This window comes from Eptatretus burgeri, chromosome 3 (genome assembly GCF_056783735.1).
Source record: "Eptatretus burgeri isolate ZD-2024b chromosome 3, Ebu_testis_v1, whole genome shotgun sequence".
NCBI lineage: Eukaryota > Metazoa > Chordata > Myxini > Myxiniformes > Myxinidae > Eptatretus > Eptatretus burgeri.
In genome coordinates, this window is record NC_140963.1 from 38561819 (window position 1) to 38588219 (window position 26401).

The 26401-nt window shown below is 41.6% G+C and overlaps 1 protein-coding gene across 2 annotated transcripts in view; it reads left to right on the forward strand.

Annotated features, from left to right (window-relative positions):
* The window catches only part of LOC147029721 (protein turtle homolog B-like), a 162338-nt gene that overhangs the window by 49073 nt on the left and 86864 nt on the right, over positions 1-26401 (forward strand). The window contains exons 3-9 of one of the 2 annotated variants that reach the window (XM_085872994.1): positions 1793-1990; positions 3368-3514; positions 3746-3897; positions 4162-4279; positions 15581-15722; positions 18343-18488; positions 24369-24511. In XM_085872994.1, the coding sequence (XP_085729120.1) occupies positions 1793-1990; positions 3368-3514; positions 3746-3897; positions 4162-4279; positions 15581-15722; positions 18343-18488; positions 24369-24511 (1046 nt within the window). Of the gene's footprint in view, positions 1-1792; positions 1991-3367; positions 3515-3745; positions 3898-4161; positions 4280-15580; positions 15723-18298; positions 18493-24368; positions 24512-26401 lie in introns of both variants that reach the window. The other variant, XM_085872995.1, reaches the window with a different exon arrangement.

The following is a 26401-nucleotide window of genomic DNA, read 5'->3' on the forward strand; positions in this document are numbered from 1 at the left end:
CAGGCTTACATTCTACATGATTTACTCCTTCTCATGCATGTCCTTTTTAAACTCATTTTTACACTTCAGTTTGAAAGTGGCGGAGAAATAGTCCGCGTGTACTCCAGTTTCAATAGATTCGTGTCCACTTTTGCCTGCGTCACTTACGCTCCAACACCCCTTCTCACATTCAGCCTCCCTGCCAACACCGTCATAGTATAATTATTGTGGGTTTGTTGTTGCTAGTTGCCATGGAGATGACAATTTTTTCTCTTAAATGAATCGGTGAAAGCTGAAACGTGCTTGTGGAGCTGGTTGGAGTATGTCGAGTTGACTGAGGATGCTAATGTGGTGCTAGGTCTCATTCGTTGAGCTGGCAATGATACGTGGGTATCATATGATGAGGCTTGAAAGCCCAGCATGTGGCATCTGTTTTACACTGCTCCTTAAAGAGGTGTCACTTGACATTGATCATTAAACATGTAGGAAAGTGAAATGCCTCCCCAAGTACCACGTTGCCTTCGAGCTAACAAAGGGGATTCCTCAGACCACATTCTCCCACGCGTCTCGATTCACACGGTGTTTTTTTTTTTTTTTTTTTTTTTACCAAATCATGCTCGAATGATGTGTCAACAAGTTTGGCTGCTCCTGCTGCCCAGGGCTTCCCATTGCAAACATTTACAGTGGTAAAGCACTTTTATGGAGTCCAATCAAATCGATGATCACATGACTTGATGCCTCTGGGTTCAAGGAAACCTTTTTATGTTGGGATTTGTGTGTTGGGTGAAAGTAAGGATGAGATTTTGATGATGCAGAAATGATTCTTATATCCATTAAGGATGAAGGGTTATTTGTTGAGCAGCCTTTCCTTTAGGGATCAAAAATCGTTGCGTTTCAAGCTAATTGAGGTTTGCTGAGAAATGAGAAGAGCGAAGATTGTGCTTTCATCCCTGTCTGTCTGTTTGTCTATGAGCAGGATATCTCAGAAAGTTGTAGACAGATTCCAACGAAACCTGGTGGACAGGTTGGGTGTGTGACGAGGACGAATCGATTAGATTTTGGTGAAGATCCGGATGCAGAGCTGGCCCATCAGTGGCATACAAAACGTAAACTGTTCAGCCTGGTGGAGCTATGTGCTCTCCTGAGTGCTATTCTAGGTGTTCTAGTTTTGGAGTAGTGTGCTGGGCAGATGGCTTCAAGGTATGCAGACTCACCTTTGAGCTGGTTTCATATCTTGGCTTAACTACATCCTGTCACCGTGGCATTTTCGCAGGCAGTGCAAGGCATCAACGTGTGCACCATCCATTGGAAGGATGTTAAGCTGGAGGACATGTGTTGACTCGGGGCATCTGCAGATGTTCAATTCCCCACCGTGTCTTTTGTGAAGAGAAGGCGAGTTATTGCCGGCACCATGGAACAAATTACAAATTCCTACCACGTTCATTCTAATGTCAGGCCTTGACAGCCGCTTCTTGGAAGACTTTGGCCAAAAACTTTGCCTGTTCAACCCCACAAGAAACTTTAATGAAAATCTGAACATAATGGGAGAGAGGGAGACACAGACACACAATTGTGAAATGAAAAATGCATGGAAAGAGAAAGATGTCTCTTCAATAAATAAAATATAACAGTAACATCTAGGGGCCATTGTCCAATAAAGAACGATCTTACCACAGATTTCCAAGACAACAACCGTGTGTGTGTCATTTCATGTATCTACATCTACTGATGTGTCCCTTACAAATTACACGACCCCATTCATGTTTTTGTTGCTCTTTGTAACTGAGATACATGTGCGTGTACCTGCATGCAGGGCGTGGGGCAGCTAACCTACGGCTGCCCCCGGTGTCAGTACGTGCCGGGGAATCCGCCGTGCTGGGCTGTGACTTGGGCGTAGCACGGAGTGGCCGTGCACCTCCATACGTTATCGAATGGTACAAACGAGGAGTTCCGTTCCCACTTCTCATTCAGTTTGGGTCTTACCCGGCGCGGGTGGATCCCGCATACACAGGTGATCATGTAACCCCGTGTCCATTATCATCACCTGCCAAGTTCTCAGGCAGCTTATAAGTGCTGCGATCGCCATGAACTTGTAATTTTCAATGTACTGTACGATGAAATTGGAGAACGGGTCGTACGTAAATGAACAATTTCAGCCTACAAGGTCAAAGCATGAAAAGACAATTGTGCTTCACATAAACGAGTTCATTTTGGCAACAAGCTCTGTTTTGTACTGTATATCAGGTTCAAGTTTAATCACTGCAATGTGCTGTTTTACACAGTTGTGCTTGTTGAAATCACTCACGTGGCATATGACATAACATTGTTTAATGACAATGTATAAATTGCATCAATTAATATCTCGTATAAGTCAGCTGTTGCATTGGAATAAAAGGACATAAAACGAGATTTAATGTTTTGTTTCTGAGCTTTCAAAACAAATAATTGATCAAAAGCTTGTTGTGGAGCTTGTACATAAATCACAAGCAGGACAAGTACATTAGGAGACATCAGGTACTTTTATGTGAATTAGATAGAAGGGCATTAAGAGATGATGGATAAATACAGCCAGCACAGGCATTTGAAACTGACTTCACTCACGTGATCCAGAGGTTCAGATAGGAATGCTAAGTCGGCCAACCTGTAAGCCCACGAGCCAACCCGTAACCTGACAGGCCAACCTGACACCCTGCAGGCCAACCCGTAACCCTACAGAGCAAGCTATATTACTTGTAAAGTCAACACTATTCCATGCACCTTTGGGTTTTAAAAAAAAAACCTATAATTAAGGTAAATCAGTGTTTTTACAAAATTGGAGCTGTGGCCTGGTTATGGGTCATCTCCATCATTTTTTTCATTCAGATGAATGGAGAGGGAAGAATTTACAATTTTGACATACTTGTCATACAACTGGACCTCCAAATCAAAAGTTTCCTCGTTCTAATTCAAATGCTTATTTTGTACAAATATAAAAAGGATACTCGTTCCAATCCTAAAAAGTTATTCAAATTGATACACTGTAAAATGAAAAATACAAATGTCCCATGCAAGGAAGATGCAAGTACTCTCACGTGGCATAAATTTCACAAATAACTTTTCGTGCCATAATGCCAATTATCGAGTTGTTTGGCTGGTGGAACGTGCATTCAATGGGACATGGGTGAGAATTGTTCAGAATATCACAAACTGAGAGGTCATAAGAGTTACAAAAAGTTATTGCTTAATCAATAATAATGATATACAGTACTTCCTATCTATGAATGGAGGTTAAATAGTTATTTATTTGTTTATTTATGTGTAAGGTCAAAAATATTATTTTGGTGCAACATTTACCCCTGTTGTACTTGATGACCAAAGTCTGCTCTTCCCCATCTCTCATGATTCCAAGGGCGGGCAAGTCTTGTGCAGGCAGCTTCTCTGCATATGCGAGACATACAGGCCGAGGACAGCGGTTGGTACGAGTGTCGAGTCCTATTCTTAGATCGAGACTACGACCCCAGTGCTAACGGGACCTGGGCCTACCTCTCTGTAACTGGTATACTTCTTCAGCAACCAACTTACCTGCCCTCTCATTCAGCGAAATAGGCAAGGCATATATTGCCTGTGACCTGGCTTAGTTTCTGCTTTAGTGCTTTTGCAGAACACAAATGCTCCTCCCTCATTTATCAATACGGGGTAGAGTGGAATTCAGAGCATGGCAGTTGCATTCAGGTTGTAACAGTGGTATTCAGGGCCTGGCTTTTTCGGTGTTTTTTTTTCCCTGCAGCACCACCTCGCTTCCGACATACACCAGCACCTTATGTGGAGGCGAGACAAGGAGCTAATGTTGCCCTATACTGCTCTGCTGTGGGGGAACCAGAGCCACTTGTAGCATGGAAAAAGAACGGGGATCCGCTGCGAGCAAGCCTCCGCTACAAGGTGAGGAATCCAATGAGAAGATCTTTTCTTTTGTTATCGTTCCGTTATTATATAAGTGAGAGTCTCCAGTATTGGTGCACTTCACCATCGCCCACGGCTTCAGCCCTCGCCTCAGATGCAATTTATTTTTACACAATATAGTGTACCATTCTTTATGTACACTTGAGGTTCTGCTTTGCTGTTTCTCAGTTTTATTGTTTGTCATGTTAGGCCAGTTTCAATAAACAGTAATAATATAGCAGCCTTCCCCTCTTGCTTGTGCAGCTGGAAAATGGCCGCCTGGTTATTGTGGGAGCTCAACGGAATGACAGCGGGATCTATGCATGCTGGGCCTCATCTGTGCACGGGGAGGTGGTGCATGTGACACGGCTTCTGGTCCAAGGTTCGTCTTTTTTTTCTCTCAATAGTTGTGAGTCTCTGCTGAGTTTGTGCCACATTAAATGTGTCTGAACAATCCTCAAGGTCACTTGCAAAAGGAACAATAAAAAGAGCAATTAGAGATTGCAGACCCTTGCCAGGACTTGTTTTGTGTGGTGTTTGTGTAGTTTTGTGTAATGTATTTTGTGTGGCGTTTGTGTACTGGTGTGTTACATAATTAATAAGCGACATTACTAGAACTGCCACTTTATAACGGCTGGCAGTGATGACCGGGTACCAAGACATCCCGCTTTGATCGGACACCCGACCCTGACCCATGACGTTTATTCTGATTCAATTTAATTCATAATGGGACTAAAATATATTCAATTTAAATCAAATGAAAGACCAAATAGGTACACTGGTACAGTCCTACATTGGAGTAATCAGTAGGAAACCAAAAAAGCAAAAAGCAAAGATGAAGTCATCAGGAGGAACCTGGATGGGATTCACCTTTCAGCTGCTACTTCTCGACCCTCAAACCCATCCAGGCACTGCCATGTGAGCCATATTTTAAAAAAAAAACTTAAATAATTCTGCCTGTCAGACTATGCATCCGATTAGGTTGAAATTTAAAAGATATTCCTCATCACTACTTGATCATAATTGTGAAGTTTCATGTCAATTGATGAAGTGATTCAAGATAATTTTTCTTTTTAATTTTTGCTCAATTCAATATGACTGCCAGACCATGTGACCTATCAATCACTTGTGAATACCCTGGTATCCTCAAGGCTTGGGGAACATTTGTGTGATGTTTCCCCTCGATCTATCCAGCTGTTTTGAAGAAATGATTTTTTTTATAGGTTTGAGGGTAAATCCAGTATGGCTACCAAACCATGCAACCTATGATGTCATAGGTGTGAACGTTTTGTTCTGCATGCATAGGCGGTCATACCTGTAAAGTTTCGCCTCGATCTGTTCAGTTGTTTCAGAGAAGAAGATTTTTGAAGGTTAATATATATATATATATATATATATATATATATATATATATATATATATATATATATATATATATATATATATATATATATATATATATATATATATATTGTTGCGGATTCGCGCCCGCCGGCGTGCGAGCGGCCACGTAACTCGAATCGCGGCACGTCGCCCACCGGACGGACAATCCCGTCGTGACCCTCTCGGACTAACGCCGGGAACTAGTCACGGGTGGGCCTTTCGGCCTCACCACGATCGTGCCAATCGGCCCCCCGCGTGGGATAGGGTTGCTCGCCAAATTCGACCTACCTAAGTACCCACACGGAGGGTAGACCGGGCGATCGCACCTCGCCGCAGGTCGACTTCGGACACGGGCCACTTTAAGCGACCCGTTCCGTACTATCGGGATAACCGAGCGGTGTTATCGTCAACCTCGACGGTTCGATTAATTATTGGGCGTATTTAGCCCACGACCAACCCTTTACGTGAAGTAAGATGGAGATTCAATTAGAGAAAAGACGAAGCGAAACGGGAAAACAGTTCAACATAAAGCACATTTATTCCGCGGCAAACGGAAAGCACACATATACAATTATACACCAAAAGCAAATGTAAAAGTAGAAGAAACACACAATTCTGCACAAAAAGCAAATGCAACAATGCAGATCTACTACCGACTACCGATCACACGGCAACACTTATACAGTTTTACTTCACAGACGGCGCCGACAACACATATACTCAAAGCAAAAGAAAAAGGGACCACCCTCCACAACAAGGGGGCAGACGGGCCTGGGGCCGAGACCGCGTCGAGCCTACCCGTCTGGTGATGAGCCGCAAGATGGCGGCGGCGCCCCGACTCCGCGGGCCTCGCTGGCACTGCCTGGAATGGGGTGGGAACGGGGCCCCCTTCTCACACTGTCTCAGCGCGGGGGGAAACAGGAGGGGGTTGTTGATGCTCGGGGGAATGAGGATATCTCGCTGGCTCGGGTCCCGCGACGAGCGTCTCCACCACGACCTCGGTCGCGTTACCGGCCTCCCCTCTCCGCAGCTCCCCGACTCTGACACGAGCGCCCTCTCGACTGCCTTCGCCGCCGCCACAACTCTCCACTCTTCTCAACTCCGTCCAACTGCGTCCAACTGCTTTCCTCTTCTCAGAAACTCTCAACTCTTTCCAACTCAACTACTGCCAACTCTTCCCAACTCAACTGCTGCTTTTTCGGTGAGCGAACGTGGCCCTTTATAGCCCCCGGGGCTTCGCTCCTTCACCTTCGAACCTTCACCTCTGGCTGGCTCCCCATTGGACAGAGGAAAAGTGGGCGTGAATGATTTTTGATCCGCGAATCTGCATATAGCGATTATACTCCGACGCACCTGGAGGCGGGGCCAAATCGCCCCACGCTCGCCGATAGGACGGAACAGAAGTGGGCGTGAATCGTTTTTGATCCGATTTCTCGGAAAGGCTGGTGTTTTTGCACCCGCTGCTCGGTGCGCGCCCTGTACGAGTCCAGGATCGGTGCCCACAAGCGGCGCGGGAATGGCGGTGATGCGATGGTTGCGAGAGCGAGATATGACGGCAAGGGTCGTGGCTGTTGTTGTGAAGCGGCGTTGCGGTTGGTGGTTGTTGTGTGATGGCTGTTGAGACGTGGTTGGTGGTGGTTGTGGTGGTAGTAATGGCGGCTGGTCCAAAATAAAGATAGTAAAAGAAAAACGGCTATCTAAAAGGGTCGCAGCCCGAATGAATGACATTTATTCCCTCTAAACAACGGGTTTGGACTAACTACACATATACTTACAGAGATATCTCACCTAAGGGACCTGAATGGTGGTTTGCGAATTTCGTCAACCACAACAATATATATATATATATATATATATATATATATATATATATATATATATATATATATATATATATATATATATATATATATATATATATATATATATATATATATATATATATATATATATATATATATATATATGGCTGCCGAACCATGCGACCAGTGATGTCATCAATATATATCCAGAGATGATCCACAAAAGTTTTCATACTGATCGGATTTTACGTTCTATGTATGTAATTATGACATCATGAAAAATAAATCACACTTATTCCCCATGCAGAGTACTTGCCAAATGCTAAGTTTCAATTTTTTCTGTGGAGCGGTTTCAGAGATGGAGGTCGAAAGTATTTCCATTTTTCCAACATGCCTGCCACACCATGTGGCTGATGACGTCATAATTATCATTAAATAATTCCACAAGAGTAATCGATCCGATAGTGAAAATTTCATGTCAATCCGCCAAGTGGTTGCAGAGGAAAAACTCACATTCTGTGTGGACAAACAAACAAACAAGCAGTCATAGACTGGTACTTACGAAATTGTCAACTTGACCTCTGACCTTGTCTAATAAAAGCTGTCTCTCGAGAAGGTAGCGACGCAAACCAGAAGTTTCTATGATGATTCTGTACCAAACCATCAAAAATCGAATGTTTTGGAGGTTTCACCTCACTGTGACCTTGACCTTCGACCGATTTTGACCAAAATCTAATCAGCACTAGCCATCACCCTCCTGAATCACTTGGTGTAATTTGACATTGGTAGCTTCTTCCGTTCTCGAGTTATCGTGCCTACAAACAAACAAACAAGCAGTCATAGAGTGGTACTTACGAAATCGTCAACTTGACCTCTGACCTTGTCTAATAAAAGCTGTCTCTCAAGAAGGTAGCGACGCAAACCAGAAGTTTCTACGATGATTCTGTATCAAACCATCAAAAATCGTAATGTCGACCGAAGCAAAAATCTCCATTCTCCACGCAATTATACCTTAACGTAACCCAACGACGCGTCTGCTCAAGTGCACTGCATCATGGGACGACCCGTGACGCGTCGAGTGAAATATTTTTTATACAATCTTAAAATGTCTCCAAAACATCCGATTTTTACCAGAATTTCTACAACCGAGTTTTAAGCGTCCTAAGCGATCGCAAAAACCGAAGACAAAATTAAAATCGAAGTTAAAATGAACTCTTAACGTCGAGCGAAGCAAAAATACTCCATTTCTCCACGTGAATTTATGAAATTATGTTTGACCTCACTGTGACCTTGACCTTTGACCGATTTTTTTTGACCAAAATCTAATCAGCACTTGCCATCACCCTCCTGAATCACGTGGTGTAATTTGACATTGGTGGCTTCTTCCGTTCTCGAGTTATCGTGCCTACAAACAAACAAACAAACAAGCAGTCATAGACTGGTACTTACGAAATCGTCAACTTGACCTCTGACCTTTTCTAATAAAAGCTGTCTCTAGAGAAGGTAGCGACGCAAACCAGAAGTTTCTACGATGATTCTGTACCAAACCATCAAAAATCAAATGTTTTGGATGTTTGACCTCACTGTGACCTTGACCTTTGACCGATTTTGATCAAAATCTAATCAGCACTAGCCATCACCCTCCTGAATCACTTGGTGTAATTTGACCTTGGTAGCTTCTTCCGTTCTCGAGTTATCTGTACCAAACCATCAAAAATCGAATATTTGACCTTGCTGTGACCTTTACCTTTGACCGATTTTGACCAAAATCTAATCAGTACGAGCCATCACCCTCCTGAATCACGTGGTGTAATTTGACATCGGTAGCGTCTTCCGTTCTCGAGTTATCGGGCCTACAAACAAACAAACAAACAAACAAACAAACAAACGGAAGGCATCAATATACTTACGAAATCTTTAGATTTTGTAAGTAACAAAAAAACAAACAAGCAGTCATAGACTGGTACTTACGAAATCGTCTACTTGACCTCTGACCTTGTCCAATAAAAGCTGTCTCAAGAGAACGTAGCGACGCAAACCAGAAGTTTCTAAGATGATTCTGTACCAAACCATCAAAAATCGAATGTTTTGAATGTTTGACCTCACTGTGACCTTGACCTTTGACCGATTTTGACCAAAATCTAATCAGCGCTCGCCATCACCCTCCTGAATGACGTGGTGTAATTTGACATTGGTAGCTTCTTCCGTTCTCGAGTTATCTGTACCAAACAATCAAAAATCGAATATTTGACCTTGCTGTGACCTTGAGCTTTGACCGATTTTGAGCAAAATCTAATCAGCACTAGCCATCACCCTCCTGAATCACGTGGTGTAATTTGACGTTGGTAGCTTCTTCCGTTCTCGAGTTATCGTGCCTTCAAACAAACAAACAAACAAACAAACAAACAAACAAACAGAAACGGAAGGCATCAATCTACTTACGAAATCTTTAGATTTCGTAAGTAACAAGCAGTCATAGACTGGTACTTACGAAATTGTCAACTTGACCTCTTAACTTGTCTAATAAAAGCTGTCTCTAGAGAAGGTAGCGACGCAAACCAGAAGTTTCTACGATGATTCAGTACCAAACCATCAAAAATTGAATGTTTTGGATGTTTGACCTCACTGTGACCTTGACATTTGACCGATTTTGACCAAAATCTAATCAGCGCTAGCCACCACCATCCTGAATCACATGGTCTAATTTGACATTGGTAGCTTCTTCCGTTCTCGAGTTATCATTTTTTGGATGTTTGACCTCACTGTGACCTTGACCTTTGACCGATTTTGACCAAAATCTAATCAGCACTAGCCATCACCCTCCTGAATCACGAGGTGGAATTTGACATTGGTAACTTCTTCCGTTCTCGAGTTAGCTGTATCAAACCATCAAAAATTGAATATTTGACGTTGCTGTGACCTTGACCTTTGACCGATTTTGACCAAAATCTAATCAGCACTAGCCATCACCCTCCTGAATCACCTGGTATAATTTGACATTGGTAGCTTCTTCCGTTCTCGAGTTATCGTGCCTACAAACAAACAAACAAAGAGAAATGGAAGGCATCAATATACTTACGAAATCTTTAGATTTTGTAAGTAACAAACAAACAAACAAGCAGTCATAGACTGGTACTTACGAAATCGTCTACTTGACCTCTGACCTTGTCCAATAAAAGCTGTCTCGAGAGAACGTAGCGACGCAAACCAGAAGTTTCTAAGATGATTCTGTACCAAACCATCAAAAATCAAATTTTTTGAATGTTTGACCTCACTGTGACCTTGACCTTTGACCGATTTTGACCAAAATCTAATCAGCACTAGCCATCACCCTCCTGAATCACGAGGTGGAATTTGACATTGGTAGCGTCTTCCGTTCTCGAGTTATCATTTTTTGGATGTTTGACCTCACTGTGACCTTGACCTTTGACCGATTTTGACCAAAATCTAATCAGCACGAGCCATCACCCTCCTGAATCACCTGGTGTAATTTGACATTGGTAGCTTCTTCCGTTCTCGAGTTATCTGTATCAAACCATCAAAAATCGAATATTTGACCTCACTGTGACCTTGACCTTTGACCGATTTTGACCAAAATCTAATCAGCACTCGCCATCACCCTCCTGAATCACGTGGTGTAATTTGACATTGGTAGCTCCTTCCGTTCTAGAGTTATCATGCCTACAAACACAAACAAACAGAAACGGAAGTCATTAATATACTTACAAAATCTTCAGATTTCGTCAGTAACAAACAAACAGAAACGGAAGTCATCAATATACTTACGAAATCTTTAGATTTCGTAAGTAACAAGCAGTCATAGACTGGCACTTACGAAATCGTCAACTTGACCTCTGACCTTGTCTAATAAAAGCTGTCTCGAGAGAAGGTGGCGACGCAAACCAGAAGTTTCTACAATGATTCTGTACGAAACCATCAAAAATCGTAACGTCGACCGAAGCAAAAATGTCCATTTCTCCACGCAATTATTTAACATTATTTTATCAAAGTCACAAAACCATAATATTCGGCCATGCACCAACAATCTTTACATAATCCGACGGCTTAGCGAATCAGGCATGCGACAATAACCTTTATTGGGATAAAAATGACTTTTAAACACCATCTTTATCGAAAACACCATCAGCGCGCACATGGAAAACCTTTACGTGATCAACGACGCCTCTGCTCGAGCGCGCTGCACCATTGACGCGCCGTGACGCGGCGAGTGAAATATTTTTTATACAATCTTAAAACGTCTCCAAAACATCCGATTTTTACCAGAATTTCGACATCCAGTGTTAAGCGTCCAAAACGATCGCAAAAACCGAAGACGAAATTAAAATCGAAGTCAAAACGAACTCGTAATGTCGACCGAAGCAAAAATACTCCATTTCTCTACATGAATTTACGGAATTATGTTTGACCTCACTGTGACCTTGACCTTTGATCGATTTTGACCAAAATCTAATTAGCGCTAGCCATCACCCTCCTGAATCACGTGGTATAATTTGACATTGGTAGCTCCTTCCGTTCTCGAGTTATCATTCCTACAAACACAAACAAACAAACAAACAAACAGAAACGGAAGTCATCAATATACTTACGAAATCTTCAGATTTCGTAAGTAACAAACAAACAGAAACGGAAGTCATCAATATACTTACGAAATCTTTAGATTTCGTAAGTAACAAGCAGTCATAGACTGGCACTTACGAAATCGTCAACTTGACCTCTGACCTTGTCTAATAAAAGCTGTCTCGAGAGAAGGTAGCGACGCACACCAGAAGTTTCTACGATGATTCTGTACCAAACCATCAAAAATCGTAACGTCGACCGAAGCAAAAATGTCCATTTCTCCACGCAATTATTTAATATTATTTTATCAAAGTCACAAAACCGTAATATTCGGCCATGCACCAACAATCTTTACATAATCGGACGGCTTAGCGAGTCAGGCATGCGACAATAACCTTTATTAGGATAAAAAATGACTTTTAAACACCATCTTTATCGAAAACACCGTCAGCGCGCACGGAAAACCTTTACGTGATCAACGACGCCTCTGCTCAAGCGCGCTGCACCATGTGACGAGCCGTGACGCGGCGAGTGAAATATTTTTCATCCAATCTTAAAACGTCTCCAAAACATCCGATTTTTACCAGAATTTCGACAACCAGTGTTAAACGTCCAAAGCGATCGCAAAAACCGAAGACAAAATGAAAATCGAAGTCAAAACGAATTCGTAACGTCGACCGAAGTAAAAATACTCCATTTCTCCACATGAATTTACGGAATTATGTTTGACCTCACTGTGACCTTGACCTTTGATCGATTTTGACCAAAATCTAATTAGCGCTCGCCATCACCCTCCTAAATCACGTGGTGTAATTTGACATTAGTAGCTTCTTCTGTTCTCGAGTTATCATGCCCACACACACACATACACACACACACACACACACACACACACACACACACACACACACACACACACACACACACACACACACACACACACACACACACACACACACACACACACACACACGATGGAAGTCATCGATATACTTATGAAATCTTTAGATTTCGTAAGTAACAAATGAAAAAGCACTCATAGAGCGACACTTGACAAAACAGAACAAAGTAGAACGGCACTCTGCAGAGCGCATACCTCTGCCAGGCTGAACAGTTCGTTTTGTATCCCGCTGATGTGCTGGATCTGAACCAAAATCTAATCCACTTGTTCTTGTCACCTAACTAACTCATCCACCGAGTTTTGTCATAACTCATGCACACCTTTTTGAGATGTCATATATATATATATATATATATATATATATATATATATATATATATATATATATATATATATATATATATATATACATATAGTTTTTGGCCATATCTCTCAATTTTAGAAATTCGACTTTGTTGACCTTTTGACCGTAAAAATAATTGGTGGTTGAACTCACTGACTTGACATGCAAATCCTGTTCAAATTCGAAGTCAATTGGATGAAAATTGAGGATTTTAGAAATTGCACCTGTTGTTGACCTTTGGCCTATGTTGAACTTTTGGTCGATGTTGACCTCAAAAATATTTGGTGGTTGAATTCAGTGACCTGATGTGCAAATCCTCTTCAAATTTGAAGTCAATCGGATGAAAATTGAGGATTTTAGGAATGTAAAAAAGTTGTTGACCTTTGGCCTATGTTGACCTCAAAAACAAAAGGCTTCTTCCTTGTGACAAACTCTACCATATGGTGAAGCTTTGTGAAGATTGGTTTAAAATTGTGGCCTGTATGAGACAGACAAACGGACAAACAGACAGATAGGCAGAGACAGAATAACAAAATCGACTGACCAATATACTTGAAAAATCTTCGATTATGCCAAGTAACAAATGGAAATGATCAACAAACTTGTCAAAAAATATTTTTTGCCAAGTAACAGACACAGACAGACAGACAGACAAACAGATCCAAATGCAATACCTCTCCTCTGGTGAGCGTAACTAGAAATTATCCCAAAATGCAAAGCCCATCCACCTTTGCTTTGTACACTAACTAAACACGACAAAAAACAACAGTTTATTTAAACCAGAGTGGTGTCAAAGCCACCCAATGCTCACCTGTTTTTCAATTTATCGTTTTTTGTTTTTAAAAGACGAGTCTAATCATATTTTTTATAAAGCATTGCAGTGAAGTCTTATCCAAATAATTTTAAAGCAATATATGTATTTGTATATTGCAATCAGTGAAAATAGTGTGGTAGATAAAAACATTAGAAAGGAAAAAATAACTTGCACCAAAAACTTTAACTTTTTCATGCTCACGCTGATGCTGATGCTCACGCCGGGGGTTTTGCTATAGCTCTCTGTTCTTCGAACAGGTGAGCAAAAAAGGTAAATTTTATTCATTAGTTTTCTCCATATTCTCATAATAAAGGTTTGTTGAAAATTTGATGACGAAAACTCAAATCGTAAAACAGTTATATCACACACACACACACACACACACACACACACACACACACACACACACACACACACACACACACACACACACACACACACACACACACACACACACACACACACACACACACACACACACACACACACACACACACACACACACACACACACACACACACACACCTGCTACTGCGTTGTGGAAGAGCTAATTAAATGTGTTTTTATACAAGAAAGAGCAAGAGTTTAAAAACTAACCAGTTTGCAAAGTTATAAGCTTTCACAGATTCTCAATATAACTGGATGATATTCATGGAATACTCAACCTGCACAATCAATGGTTTTGGAGATATGGAGATGCAATGTTTTCCCGTTTTTCCAAGTTGGCGCCTGTATGACATGGCCTATGACATTATGATTATCATTGAAATATTCTACAAGAGAAGGCGCTCCGATGGTGAAAATTTCGCATTCATCAGACCAACAGTTGCTGAGAAAAATAAATTCATAATGATCGGATAAGTGTTGTACTTGTCGAATTATGACGTCATAACGAAGGCACCGATGACATCATCATTAACACATCTTATTCCCCATGGAGAGTCATTGACAATGAGCCAGGTCTCAATTTTTCCCATGGAGTGGTTTCAGAGATATGGAGGTGTGAAGTTTTTCCAAGATGGTGCCTGTACCACGTGATCTATGACGTCATAATTAACATCAACGTATTCTGCAGGAGGAGTCATTCCTATGGTGAAAATTTCATGTCAATCGGTCCAAGAATTGCAGAGATATAAAATTCATACTGATCGAATCAAGCGTTGTACTTGTGAAATTATGATGCCACAATTAAGGTACTGATGACATCATCCTCAACATATCTTATTCCCCATTGGGAGTACTTGACAATGAGCCTTGTTTGATTTTTTTTTCCATTGAGCGGTTTTGGAGATATAGAGGTGTCATGTTTTTCCAAGATGGCGTCCATACCACGTGACCTGTGACGTCCTAGTTATGAAATAAATAAAAAATTCTACAGGCAGAGCCACTCCCACGGTAAAAATTTCGTGTCAAACAGATCAACGGTTGCTGTGAAAATGAATTTTAAAAATGCAGACACGCGCACACGCATGTATGCCACATGTATGCAACCGAATGCCTAACCCTCCTTTTCGCTTCGCGAGTGCAGGTTAATTATTATAGATAACATTGTGTGATACTAGCAATTTTATCAGGCTGCGACTGCAAGGACTAAACTTTTTTTTACTTTATCATACATGTGTGATGGGATTTCTAAACGCAAATTGCAATTGGTTGTTTGTGAAGAGGATATGTGGATCATGAGATTGTTTTTATATTATAGATGAATCTTTAACCAATACACTCCTTGAGCATGTTTGGCGTTTCACTGCATCAACACTTTCTTTCTTTTAAGGTCCAAACTATAGTTGTGAGCTGTGTAAAAATCGGCTTTATGTAAATTGGAGAGACCTGGGTAAGTGAAACTTTATGTCTCCCTCCAGGACCCCCAGTCATTGTGTTACCCCCCAGGAATGTGACTGTCAATGCTTCCCAGCATGCATTGTTTTCATGCCGTGCAGAAGCCTACCCCAGCAATATAAGTTACAGTTGGTTCTACGGTGACATCAATGTGCACAGTCTGCGGTGAGGTCGAACAGCCATGTTGGCACGAGTTAACTTTTGTATCGTTGACGCATTGTTTTGCTAACATATCTCACGCAAACCACATTCTCCATTCTCTATTTTGATTTGCTTGCAGTACTTTCCTTATTCATTCTGAATTGTTACGTCATCTTCAACTGCGCCGAACATACATGATTCCCCAGCTGATAGGGTAGTTCAGAGGTAGTGTTTGTTTCAAGGTTGTTTGTCTTGCCTTTGTTTCCAAATGGAAACCTTATTCTGGTTTTTGGCAAGTATAAACTATTATTGCCTGGTGTTGGCTTTATGGTTAGGGTGGTGGGCTTGGGATCCTAGGATCCTGAGTTCAAATCCCACTTGGCTGTTGAATTAATACCAGGTGGGGTTAACTCTGCCTGTCATCCTTCTGAGGTTGGCAAAATGAGTGTCAGCATGCTGGTATCCTGTGTTGGAGTGGGGACCTGTCCAGGATTGCACCCAATAGCCAAGGAGACTGCTTAGGCAGCACCCATGCTCTGCACAGAGTATGGTTCCAATGGATGGATGGATAAACTATTATTCTGGTTTTAGGAAATCATGGAGTTGCACTAAAAGTACTCAAATAAAGTATGTTGTCCATTTGGATGGGTTAAGCAGGCTGTTTCACATGTTGGAACTCGCCAGTGAACTTGAATCCATCATACATTATAAAGGAGTTTGCCAATTTGAGCCAGTACCTTGTTCAAATACCAAATTCCTACCCCTGCCATTCTACTGATGTGGCAATGGGAAACTATCCAGTGTATTTCTTGCTCAGTAACTTATTTTTGCAATTGTTGAGGCTCATGAAATGCTCAAGAAACAAAGGATGTTTGAGGAGCATACTGACATTGGATGATACAATCAGGCAATTGGAATACAAAGAAGCGTCATTATCCAAGTTGAAGGGTCATTTGTAGGTGCTGATTTAAACTCAAGTCACGACCGACAACAAAGGATGAGATGTGGAGTTAGATTTACAGTTGAAGAAAAAAAGGGTCACAAATGAGTGAAAATGAGGATACAGTTTGAATTTAGCAGATGTTGGTAGGTTCTGAGGAGACAGAGAAAAGTAGAGAGCAGAAGTCTCAAATTTGAGAATATGAAGAATGGTAGAAGACTAAGCAACCACCAACCTCAGTAAAAGAGCATTATGGATTTTGGCTTTTCCTCTTAGTAAGGGCATTCATTCAGATACCACTATTCATATTGATCTATCTATCTGTATCCCTCTGTCTGTCTCCATCTATCTCTATCTATCATTCACTAGACTCAGTGGTGTAATGGTTGAGCATCTGCTCTGAGTCTGGGAGGTTGGTAGTTCAAACACCAGAGTTATTGGTTACGTGCTGCTTCCTTGCTTGATACTCAGCATTTAAGAGGATAGAGCACAGACAAAGAATGCTGGGAGGGCAATGGCAAACCACCCAGTGTAACCCTTACCAAGAAACTGCTTCAGTAGCACAAATGTTCTATAAAGAGTACGGTACATCAAAGTCAAACAAATCTATCATCCCTAACTAAAGCTCTGGATCCACCATTCGGACCGGTTCTGTGTGATTAGGGTCAAAACCTCAATGATGTGCAGTTCCCTGCAGCTGATGATCCTCATTGTCATTGAATCAGGCACTGGATAATTAAAGGAATTCTTCAGCTCTCTCTCTCTCTCTCACTCTCTCTCTCTCTCTCTCTCTCTCTCTCTCTCTCTCTCTCTCTCTCTCTCTCTCTCTCTCTCTCTCTCTTTCTTTCTTTCTTTCTTTCTTTCTTTCTTTCTTTCTTTCTCTCTCTCTCTCTCTCTCTCTCTCTCTCTCTCTCTCTCTCTCTCTCTCTCTCTCTCTCTCTCTCTCTCTCTCTCCCTTTCTTTCTTTCTATCTCTCTCTCTCTCTCTCCCTTTCTTTCTATCTTTCTTTCTATCTCTCTCTCTCTCTCTCCCTTTCTTTCTATCTCTCTCTCTCTCTCTCTCTCTCTCTCTCTCTCTCTCTCTCTCTCGCTCTTTGTTTAATGTGCTGCCAAAGTAGCCTCATAGCAAGGATTACAAAAGGTGGTTTGTATTTGCCTTCTCAGCGAATAGTATAGAAGTGATTATAAATACTTCCTGCCAATAAGTGACAATTCTTACTGTATAAGACAAATGTGCTCATTATTTGAGAAACTGAATGAGCGGATGTATTCATTATTTTGATCCTGGTTGTCCTCTGAACATCTAAAGTTTTATTTTAGGCAAAAGTGTTGTGAATGGAGTGACATTCAAGGAAGAACTGAAGCTTTTTATATTAGATATTTACTTTTTTCATCACCTTTTGTATAGTTTTTGTGCCAGAGCTGACAATTAGTGAATTGCGCTTGAGTCAAACTCGTCACGATTTTTTGTGTCTGAAAACCTCATTTGTAACTCATCTACTCTTTTTATTTGAAATAGCTCATTTAAAGTTGAGCCATAAATGGTGTCACTTGAATGAATCATATTTGTCAACTGAGGTGACTAATTAGACTCAATAAGTGAAGTGACATTTGAGATTCAACACCTCATCTGACTATCTCGTCAACCTGCTGCACCGCAGCATGTTATGTTGGTGGTGTTGTACTATGCCATTCCCCTGTACAGTACCTTGGAGGGCAGGGTTCGGGTGCTGTTGGATGGAAGCCTCCTGCTTTATCGTACTGGTCCAGATGATGCAGGCACATACCGCTGTCTGGCAACCAACGGGCTCGGCCGCCCAGCCACTGCCACAGCGACACTTACAGTGCTCTGTAGGTCTGCACCTCATCCTCTCACCTTCCCTGCTGCACCACACCTGACTTCTCCCAAACATAGGGTTTACAACTTGAACTGTGTACCTGACATCTGCTTAATTTTGAGATATTAATTTAATTACAGTAGAGTTTTGTTCAGAGCAATTGTCTTCGAGATGAATTTATTTCAAGTAATAGCAAAGAAAAATCGAATTAAGAAATAAATAAGTAAATATAAAATCATATTCTTATGATTTCAGTGAAATTTGTCTGAAAGAGTTTCTATTTACAAGACTCCACACTAATACATGTCTGTTTGCCACCATGTCTGCTTTTGGAATACCTGCTGTCTGATCAATTTTTAGATATGGTTTGCAGGCAAGTGTTGAGGCTCATCACTGCTCTTTCTTATATGTAGGTTCATGGAAGAGACTGGGGCAGTGGATCAACAGACAAAATAGGGCAAAAGTAAAACATTGGGATGGAAACACACGGCTGCACCAGAGCACAATGAGAGGAAAATTGGAGGTAAACGGTGAGGACAAGGTCTCAGCAGCTGTAGTTAAGTTCCGTAGTAGAAATGGGAGACACCATGGGGTAATGGTAGGAATCAGACCTGAAATAGTGCAGGGAAGAGCTCTCGAAAACTGACTCAGGAAGGCAGTTCGACAGGGAAGAAAAGAAGAGGATGAAAAAATGGAGGTGAGTATTGAGTATTGAGGAGGATGATAACACTCTGAGGGTTTGTTTCTGCCATAACATCTTTGATCTGGAGGGGTATGGGCAGAGGCGAGAGGGCAGGAGGAGTTGGGCCAAGTAGAGCTAGTAAAGAAACTGCTAGGCTACTAACCTGCCTATGGTGGACAAGTAACAGACCCTGAGACTCAGCTTCCTGGAATGGGATTCCAATGACACAGAAGGCCTTAGTTTCCAATGCTTTTCAAGGGAGTCAAGCTAGGAAACAGCAGCACCAGTTTGTATATTGAGAAACCATGTTCTATGTCGTATTCTCCAGATGAAGGCTTTCTACATCATCAACATGACGGCAGAGGAAGGACTTGGCTCTGCGGATAATTTTGAGACAGTGGCGTCTTTTGGAGGCCAGCTTGGAGATATGATCAACTGGAAAAGGATTGATTCATCCTTGTATAGAGTGTACTGCTTCTCTCATCTGGGGAGATTCTAGCTCCACATATTTACTGGACAGAATTGAATCCAAAGTAATCTGATATCAATTCTCCCAAACTTACCTCAAAACTCGACCTGCTCAAATTATGCCACAAAGTTGGCTCTTTTCTCTTTTTTATTTTATAGATATTACTTCGGTTTCTACTCCTAAAAACTTGCTGCTTGTGTACTTCTGCCATTGGTGAGACCAAAAATACTCAACAAGCCACTACATCACATGATCATTGTGTGGCCTTTGGCAACTCAAGGGTCAGCCATTGTGATGTTCATTTCTTCCCATTCACTGCCAAAGTCGGGAACTCTTTACCTTCTTGTGTCTTTCCTAACAGTTATGACCTTCCCTGTTTTTTTTTTATTATTAAAAAAAACATTTTTTTACTTCCTCAAAAACTCTTTGACTATTCTCTCTTTCTTCACTTTTCTATCTACGCAGTTCTTTTATTTCAGGCCTGACATCAATGAGGACTATATAGCCCGTGACTGGAGCCTTCAACATAATAAAAAGTTATGGCTGATCGTGATGCCCAGGAGCTCCAAAGACACTACCTTTCCCAGAGATTGATCACAGAAATATTGGGGGATTTGCTTTCTGGAGGGATAAAGTGAGAATATGGGTCTTTCTCACATTAAAAGACATGTACTAGGAAGATGATCAGTTGCTTATTTTCTCCAGATAAGCAAAAAGGAGTGTGTATCGTGCCTGGTCTAGGGGGTGCAGAACTATCCTGCACAGGGTAAAGTCACCCTGGCAGGAGGGAATCTCACATGCTGTTGGACGTTTTTCAGTGAGGAGGTATAGAATGTGTACAGGAAGACAGGGATTGGAGTCCATGGCCTTTCCTGCAGAGACAGAGTTAAGGAAGTGAGCCTTGGCATGAGCACCACCCTCATTTCCAAGAATGATGCAAAAAGAGATTCTCTCAACTGTAAGCCAGTAAAATGGAAAACTAGTCTTAATCGTGAAGGCTTCAGTGTTATTCTGTGTTGGCAGAAAGATAGAACAGTGGATGGAACCAATGAAATGCTAGTCACCATAGGAAGCTAACATTTTGGGAATTTAGCATTCATTGGAGCAAAAGAGGGAGACACAATACAGGTGAAGGTTAATGGGAGTGAGTGAGAGGTACATGCGTCAGAGTCAGGTCAGAGATCATGGTGCATATGGGTTGACACCATGAAAGGGAGAGTCAGAGTTCAGAAATAAATTCAGGGTTCTGGGACGAGGTGAAAAGGGGGAATAATACGTAAACAAACAAGAACCAACAAAAACAACTAAGAGAGAAAAGAAGAGGAAAAGGAGGATGGAAAAGCAATGCAAAGTGAAGAGAAGAGGAAAAGGAGGAGAAACAAGGTAGATAAAACAGAGTGGGGGAAAAAAAGAATGAAAACTTGTAAAATACTGGAGGTCTAAGTCAATGAAAAGGAGTCAGCATGGTGATCCTGAAGATTAGGCTCTGGTATTTATGCTTGCGAACGTCCATGGTGCTGAAATGGAGAAAAATACTCGAGACTGCCATATGACCGAGTGAATGTCGCGGAAGAGTGAAGTGTCCAATAACTGACTTGGGGATATTTGTGCTGTTGATTCATTTATGGAGCAAGTGTTCATGGAAGCAATTTCCCAGTCTTTGCATGGTCTTTATGTTTCTACAGCCTTTTTTGCAGCCGCACGACACCAGCTCGAAGCAGCTTTTTGAAGCCTCAGGGAGTGTGATAAAGAGCGGTTCATAGGACCCATCCTCTGTTTGCCGCCAGCCCCAGCTTGTTGGTGATGGAAGCACGGGTTGAGGGACCAAGACCTGCCCCCAGGCATAGCCACCCTGGAAGACTGATCTCTTCACATGCTGTTCCAAAGCATCGTAGGTAGGTGGGATGCGCTGGACGGAGTTCCTCTTGGTGAAGAGTTTCTTTCTGGCCTCGTTGACATCCATATATGGACTAGTGCGGTCATAGAGGAGCACCACAAACCTTTCAATGCAGTGCATTGTGTCACCCTGGATGTTGACTGGCGTGGTGGTCAGGGTCACAAGAGAACCTGTCAGTTCTGGAAACGAGTTCCATGTGGCCCAGGCAGATTTCTTCCCATGCCCCACGAATGCTGATACTGTGACACATCCGGTCATGGCGTGGAAGACAGGGAGGGCACGTGTCTTCTGTGGACCGAGGGAGGCAGCTATTTCATGGGCAGGGATGTAGTGGTAGTTCTTGCCCGTCTCAAAGGCAATCCAGAGTTCATCCATGGAAAATGGATTTTTCCCAATACAATGGTTGGAAATATAATAAATCAACACAAATGACATTTGTATTGTTTTCCTTTGTAAATGCACATCGCATGGAGTATTTATCACCTCTGAGAAACCTACAAAGAGAATAACAATGACAGATATCCCATGTTGTTAAAGTAGAATGGTGGCCATTTTGGAAAATGGCCGCCAAAGCTGACCAAGGCAAAATCTCGAGTGGCTCCATATCCAGAATTGTTCAGAATACATTAGTCAACATATGTACCAATTTTGGTGCTTTTATGAAAAGTCGAACAATTGGTTTTCTATGCTGCAGTACTAATTACAGCAACTTCATGGATGATTAAATGTTTCTGGTGGGAGGTCAGAGGGTAAATGTTCTTTGACCAGGGTATCTCACAAATTTCTGTCCCACCTGAAAGAAAGGTGAAGTGGTTGTGGGGATATCAAGGCAGTTTCAGAATTGTTGTTCCTCTGGATGATCTTGACTCAAAGGTTAATGGGATGGTAGGTCAATGTGAATGGAATCCTTTATTCAGTCTCAGAAGGTTCTGTCATTATTGCGTGGTGCTCTGGTCCACTGGTCACACTGGAGGCAGGGAAAGGTAAACCACCATGGAAAGAAAGGAGAAGCTGACATCAGCTTCTTCTCACTTCACATGGCAGTTAGAAAATTGGATTAATGTTCTGTGTGATTCCACCCACCATTCCATCTATCTCAAGATTAAAGAACTTAACTCTCCAAGCTATTTCATCTTTTAATGCAAATCAAGAGCCAGAAACTCGATCATCACGTTGCTCCTCCTGTCACTGATACACCACAAGAACCTCGGAATACAATTGTATCAATTCCAGACAACTTACCTCTTTCTGAGGCCGAATAATATTTCTTCAGCAAATGTTTAAAATTTGTCACCATCTCACAAAGAATGGCCAATTTACTGCGACAGATGACAAATTTTTTTCCACTGCATTCAACTCAAGGCTTTCTTCGACAACATCAAAGATAATCCTGACCAATCCCTCAGAGATTAATTCAAACTCCTCATCATTCTGAAATTCAATCCAAGTGGACCCCTCCCTCTCACAAAAGATAGCCAGTTTACCTCTGTACACTTTTTTGTCAAAAATTGTCACCTTGAACCACAGTGTCAACCTTTTCAACCTCGCCAAAGAAGAACGGAGTGCACTTAAGTCTCTCTGGAAACGGGATGTCATCATCAAACCATCTGACAAAGGTAGTGCAACAGCAATTTGGCACACCAACTTTTAAAAGCAGAAAGCCTTCTGGCAACTTGCCGACACTACCTTTTACTCCAGGGTGACAAAATGTCTTACCCTGGTGAACCAAAAGTCGATCAAGGGCACCATCAAATATTTGATTTCCAAAGAGGAACTCCCACTGACTGCTCCAAGAACGTCAGACATTTACTTTTTACCAAAGACCCACAAGGCCACCGTCCCTTGAATGAACATTAAATTTGGGTGTCTCGTCTGCCAGCATTAGTATGTGGACGTTAAAAATTTTCAGTGTACTTCGTGAGAATACAGTAGGTGAGGTATTACTGCATGAGAAACATAGCAGCACCCCCAACAATGATGTGAACATGCAGCTATGTGCTGTACACAAAAGAACGAAAGAACCAGGGAGGAAGAGACTTTGAAGAGTTCATTATCTAACTATAGTGCATACCTCAACCAGGCTGAACAGTTTACGCTTTGTGGCCCACTCGCAGGCTGGATCTGCATCCGGACCTTAACCAAAATCTATTGGCTTGTTATTGTAACCTATCCAACTCATCCATCAAGTTTTGTCATAATCCATTTACAAGCTTTTGGGATATCGTGCGACAGATCGGTTTTGGCCCCAAATCTCAATGGTCAATAATCACTTAAAAAAATTATAGCATGCGGATTTGCAGCTTCACCAAAATCGAATCAATTCGTCCTTGTCACACACCTAACCTGTCCACAAATGTTTTTTTTTTTCCGAATCCATGCATAACGTTTTGAGATATCCTGCTAACAGACAGACAGGGGTGAAAACATAACCTCCATCCACCTTCCGCGGTCGTGGTAATGAGACAATGTTAGCAGAGAAAGAATGCACAAGGTTTGAAGGGAATTTAGACATGACCAAGTCAAGCAGATAATGCCAGCCTTCTTGGGAAATACAGGTTCAGAATCCAACAGATTGAGTGATGATGATGTTGTTCATAACAATGCTTCGAATTTCAAACTACTTTTAAAAAAGACAACTCTTTCTTGACAAGAAAGCTACATGACACACCTAATAATACACTTCTCACAATGAATCTTACATTCTCCATCCGATGTGCTAAGGATGATCTATATGCAATTGAAAAGGGATTAAAAATTTGTTGGAGTTGAAGAAGTGGTGGTGGGTGATTTAGATTGAGCCGACATTAGAATCTTGGCATTTCCCTGTTTACTTCCCTCCCATCAGTTCCTGCTCGTGTGGTTGCCATGCCAGCTGTAAGCTACCTGCCAGTGGGCCTCCCCGGCTCTCTGGTGTGTCCAACGGGAGCCATTCCCCCAGTCTCTCATGTTAACTGGATGAGGGGTGGCCAGCCACTGGACCTCAGTCAGGTGCGAATTTTCATCCGACCTGTAAATACCATTGAGTGGACCTGTCTTCCTTTCCTGATTATTTAATCACAACTTTTAGATAACAAATGGAGGGGGAGGAGGGGAGAAGAGGGGGAAGGTGGGGTGGGAATAATGGAATAATAGAATGAGATGTTAAGAGTTATCTTTGGGAATTGTTTTTTTGTGGCTGATTGTGATGTAAAATAAGTGTGTTGATGTGGTTCACTTATTGGAAATAATATTGTTGGTTATCCATTTACATTTTTTGGCATAGTTATCCTGTTTCTTGTCCACTGCGTGCACGTGCAATTTTCAGCATTTCGAGCATCAGTTAATATTCATATTATTTTTTACGAGCATTGGCCCACCTTCAGTGGGCAATTTAAAGTGGCGATAGTTCCACAAAGTGTTGCTTTCTTCTGGAACATATTATACCAGTGAAAACAATAACGATGTAATGGAAACATATTTGGCTTTGTATGTATCTCTCTCTCTCTCTCTCTCTCTCTCTCTCTCTCTCTCTCTCTCTCTCTCTCTCTCTCTGTCTCTGTCTCTGTCTCTGTCTCTGTCTCTGTCTCTGTCTCTGTCTCTGTCTCTGTCTCTGTCTCTGTCTCTGTCTCTGTCTCTGTCTCTGTTTCTCTTTCTCTCTCACGTGCCCTTCCAAACTCTGACCACCAGCTCGTCTCTCTCATCGGCTGGAGGGTCCAACAAAAACTTTGGGGTTTCTTTTCTTTTTGTGTGTGTGACTGCTTGTGGGCTCGTCTATAAGTAGAATTGTTTAAGTGTTTAGTTCATCTTTGTAAATACTGCTCTGCATATTCGCTTCAAGTCTTGCATCCTTGTCTTTTATTGTAAATAAATTATGAGAAATATTCTCAGCTCATTTCCGTCCTTTCTTTATTTGGTCCAGCATGGTCTGGGTCTGAGTTCAGATGGGGTTTCATCCCCGATAATCCGTTAATTCTAGCCGGCACGGCTTTGGCAGTTTCCGCTCGGCTGCAACCGAACCGGAGTTGGTAGTCGGTAGTTGGAACTCTACCACAGTCGGTAGAGTGACCTGGTTTGAGAAAGACGTGCCGAGGGCCTGAATCCCCGGTAGTCAAGTCTGCGTGGTTATTTAGGTATATTGGGATCGAGACAATTAACCCTACGCCACGCGATGGAGATATTGGCGTTTCACGGTCGATTAATCGACCTGCCAGCTTCGGAGTTATCCGGAGCGACGGCCGATAATTCCGGGGAGGGCAGTGGGAGACGGCGTAAACTTCCCCACGAGCGGTCGTTTTCGCCACCGACCCCCGGCCCACAACAATATATATGTTTATATATATATGTATATAGATATATATTTGTATATATATATATATATATATATATATATATGTATACGTTTATGTTTATATCCCATAAGGGATATCGATTTATCGATTTTTTTCGAATATCGGAAGTGTTATGGAAAAAATTTATAGCCAATGACATAAGTTGGACCAAAAGCCATAATCGTACCGAATTTGATTGGAATCCGTTGGAGTTTGTGAAAATGCATCAAAACGAATTTTGAGGGGCCTCTTAAGGAAGACAATAATATTAGTATATGTGCCAAATCTTGTTTCATTTCATGCAGTAACAAAAATCTGATGGTGGAACAAAGAAAGGGGCGTGCCGAAATATTAATATAGATGTATACATGTATATATATATATATATATATATATATATATATATATATATATGTATACGTATGTGTATATATATATATGTGTGTGTGTGTGTGTGTGTGTGTGTGTGTGTGTGTGTATATACATATATATATATATATATATATATATATATATATATATATATATATATCTTTTGTTATGGTTTTGGAAACTTACCCCAGGGAGAGAG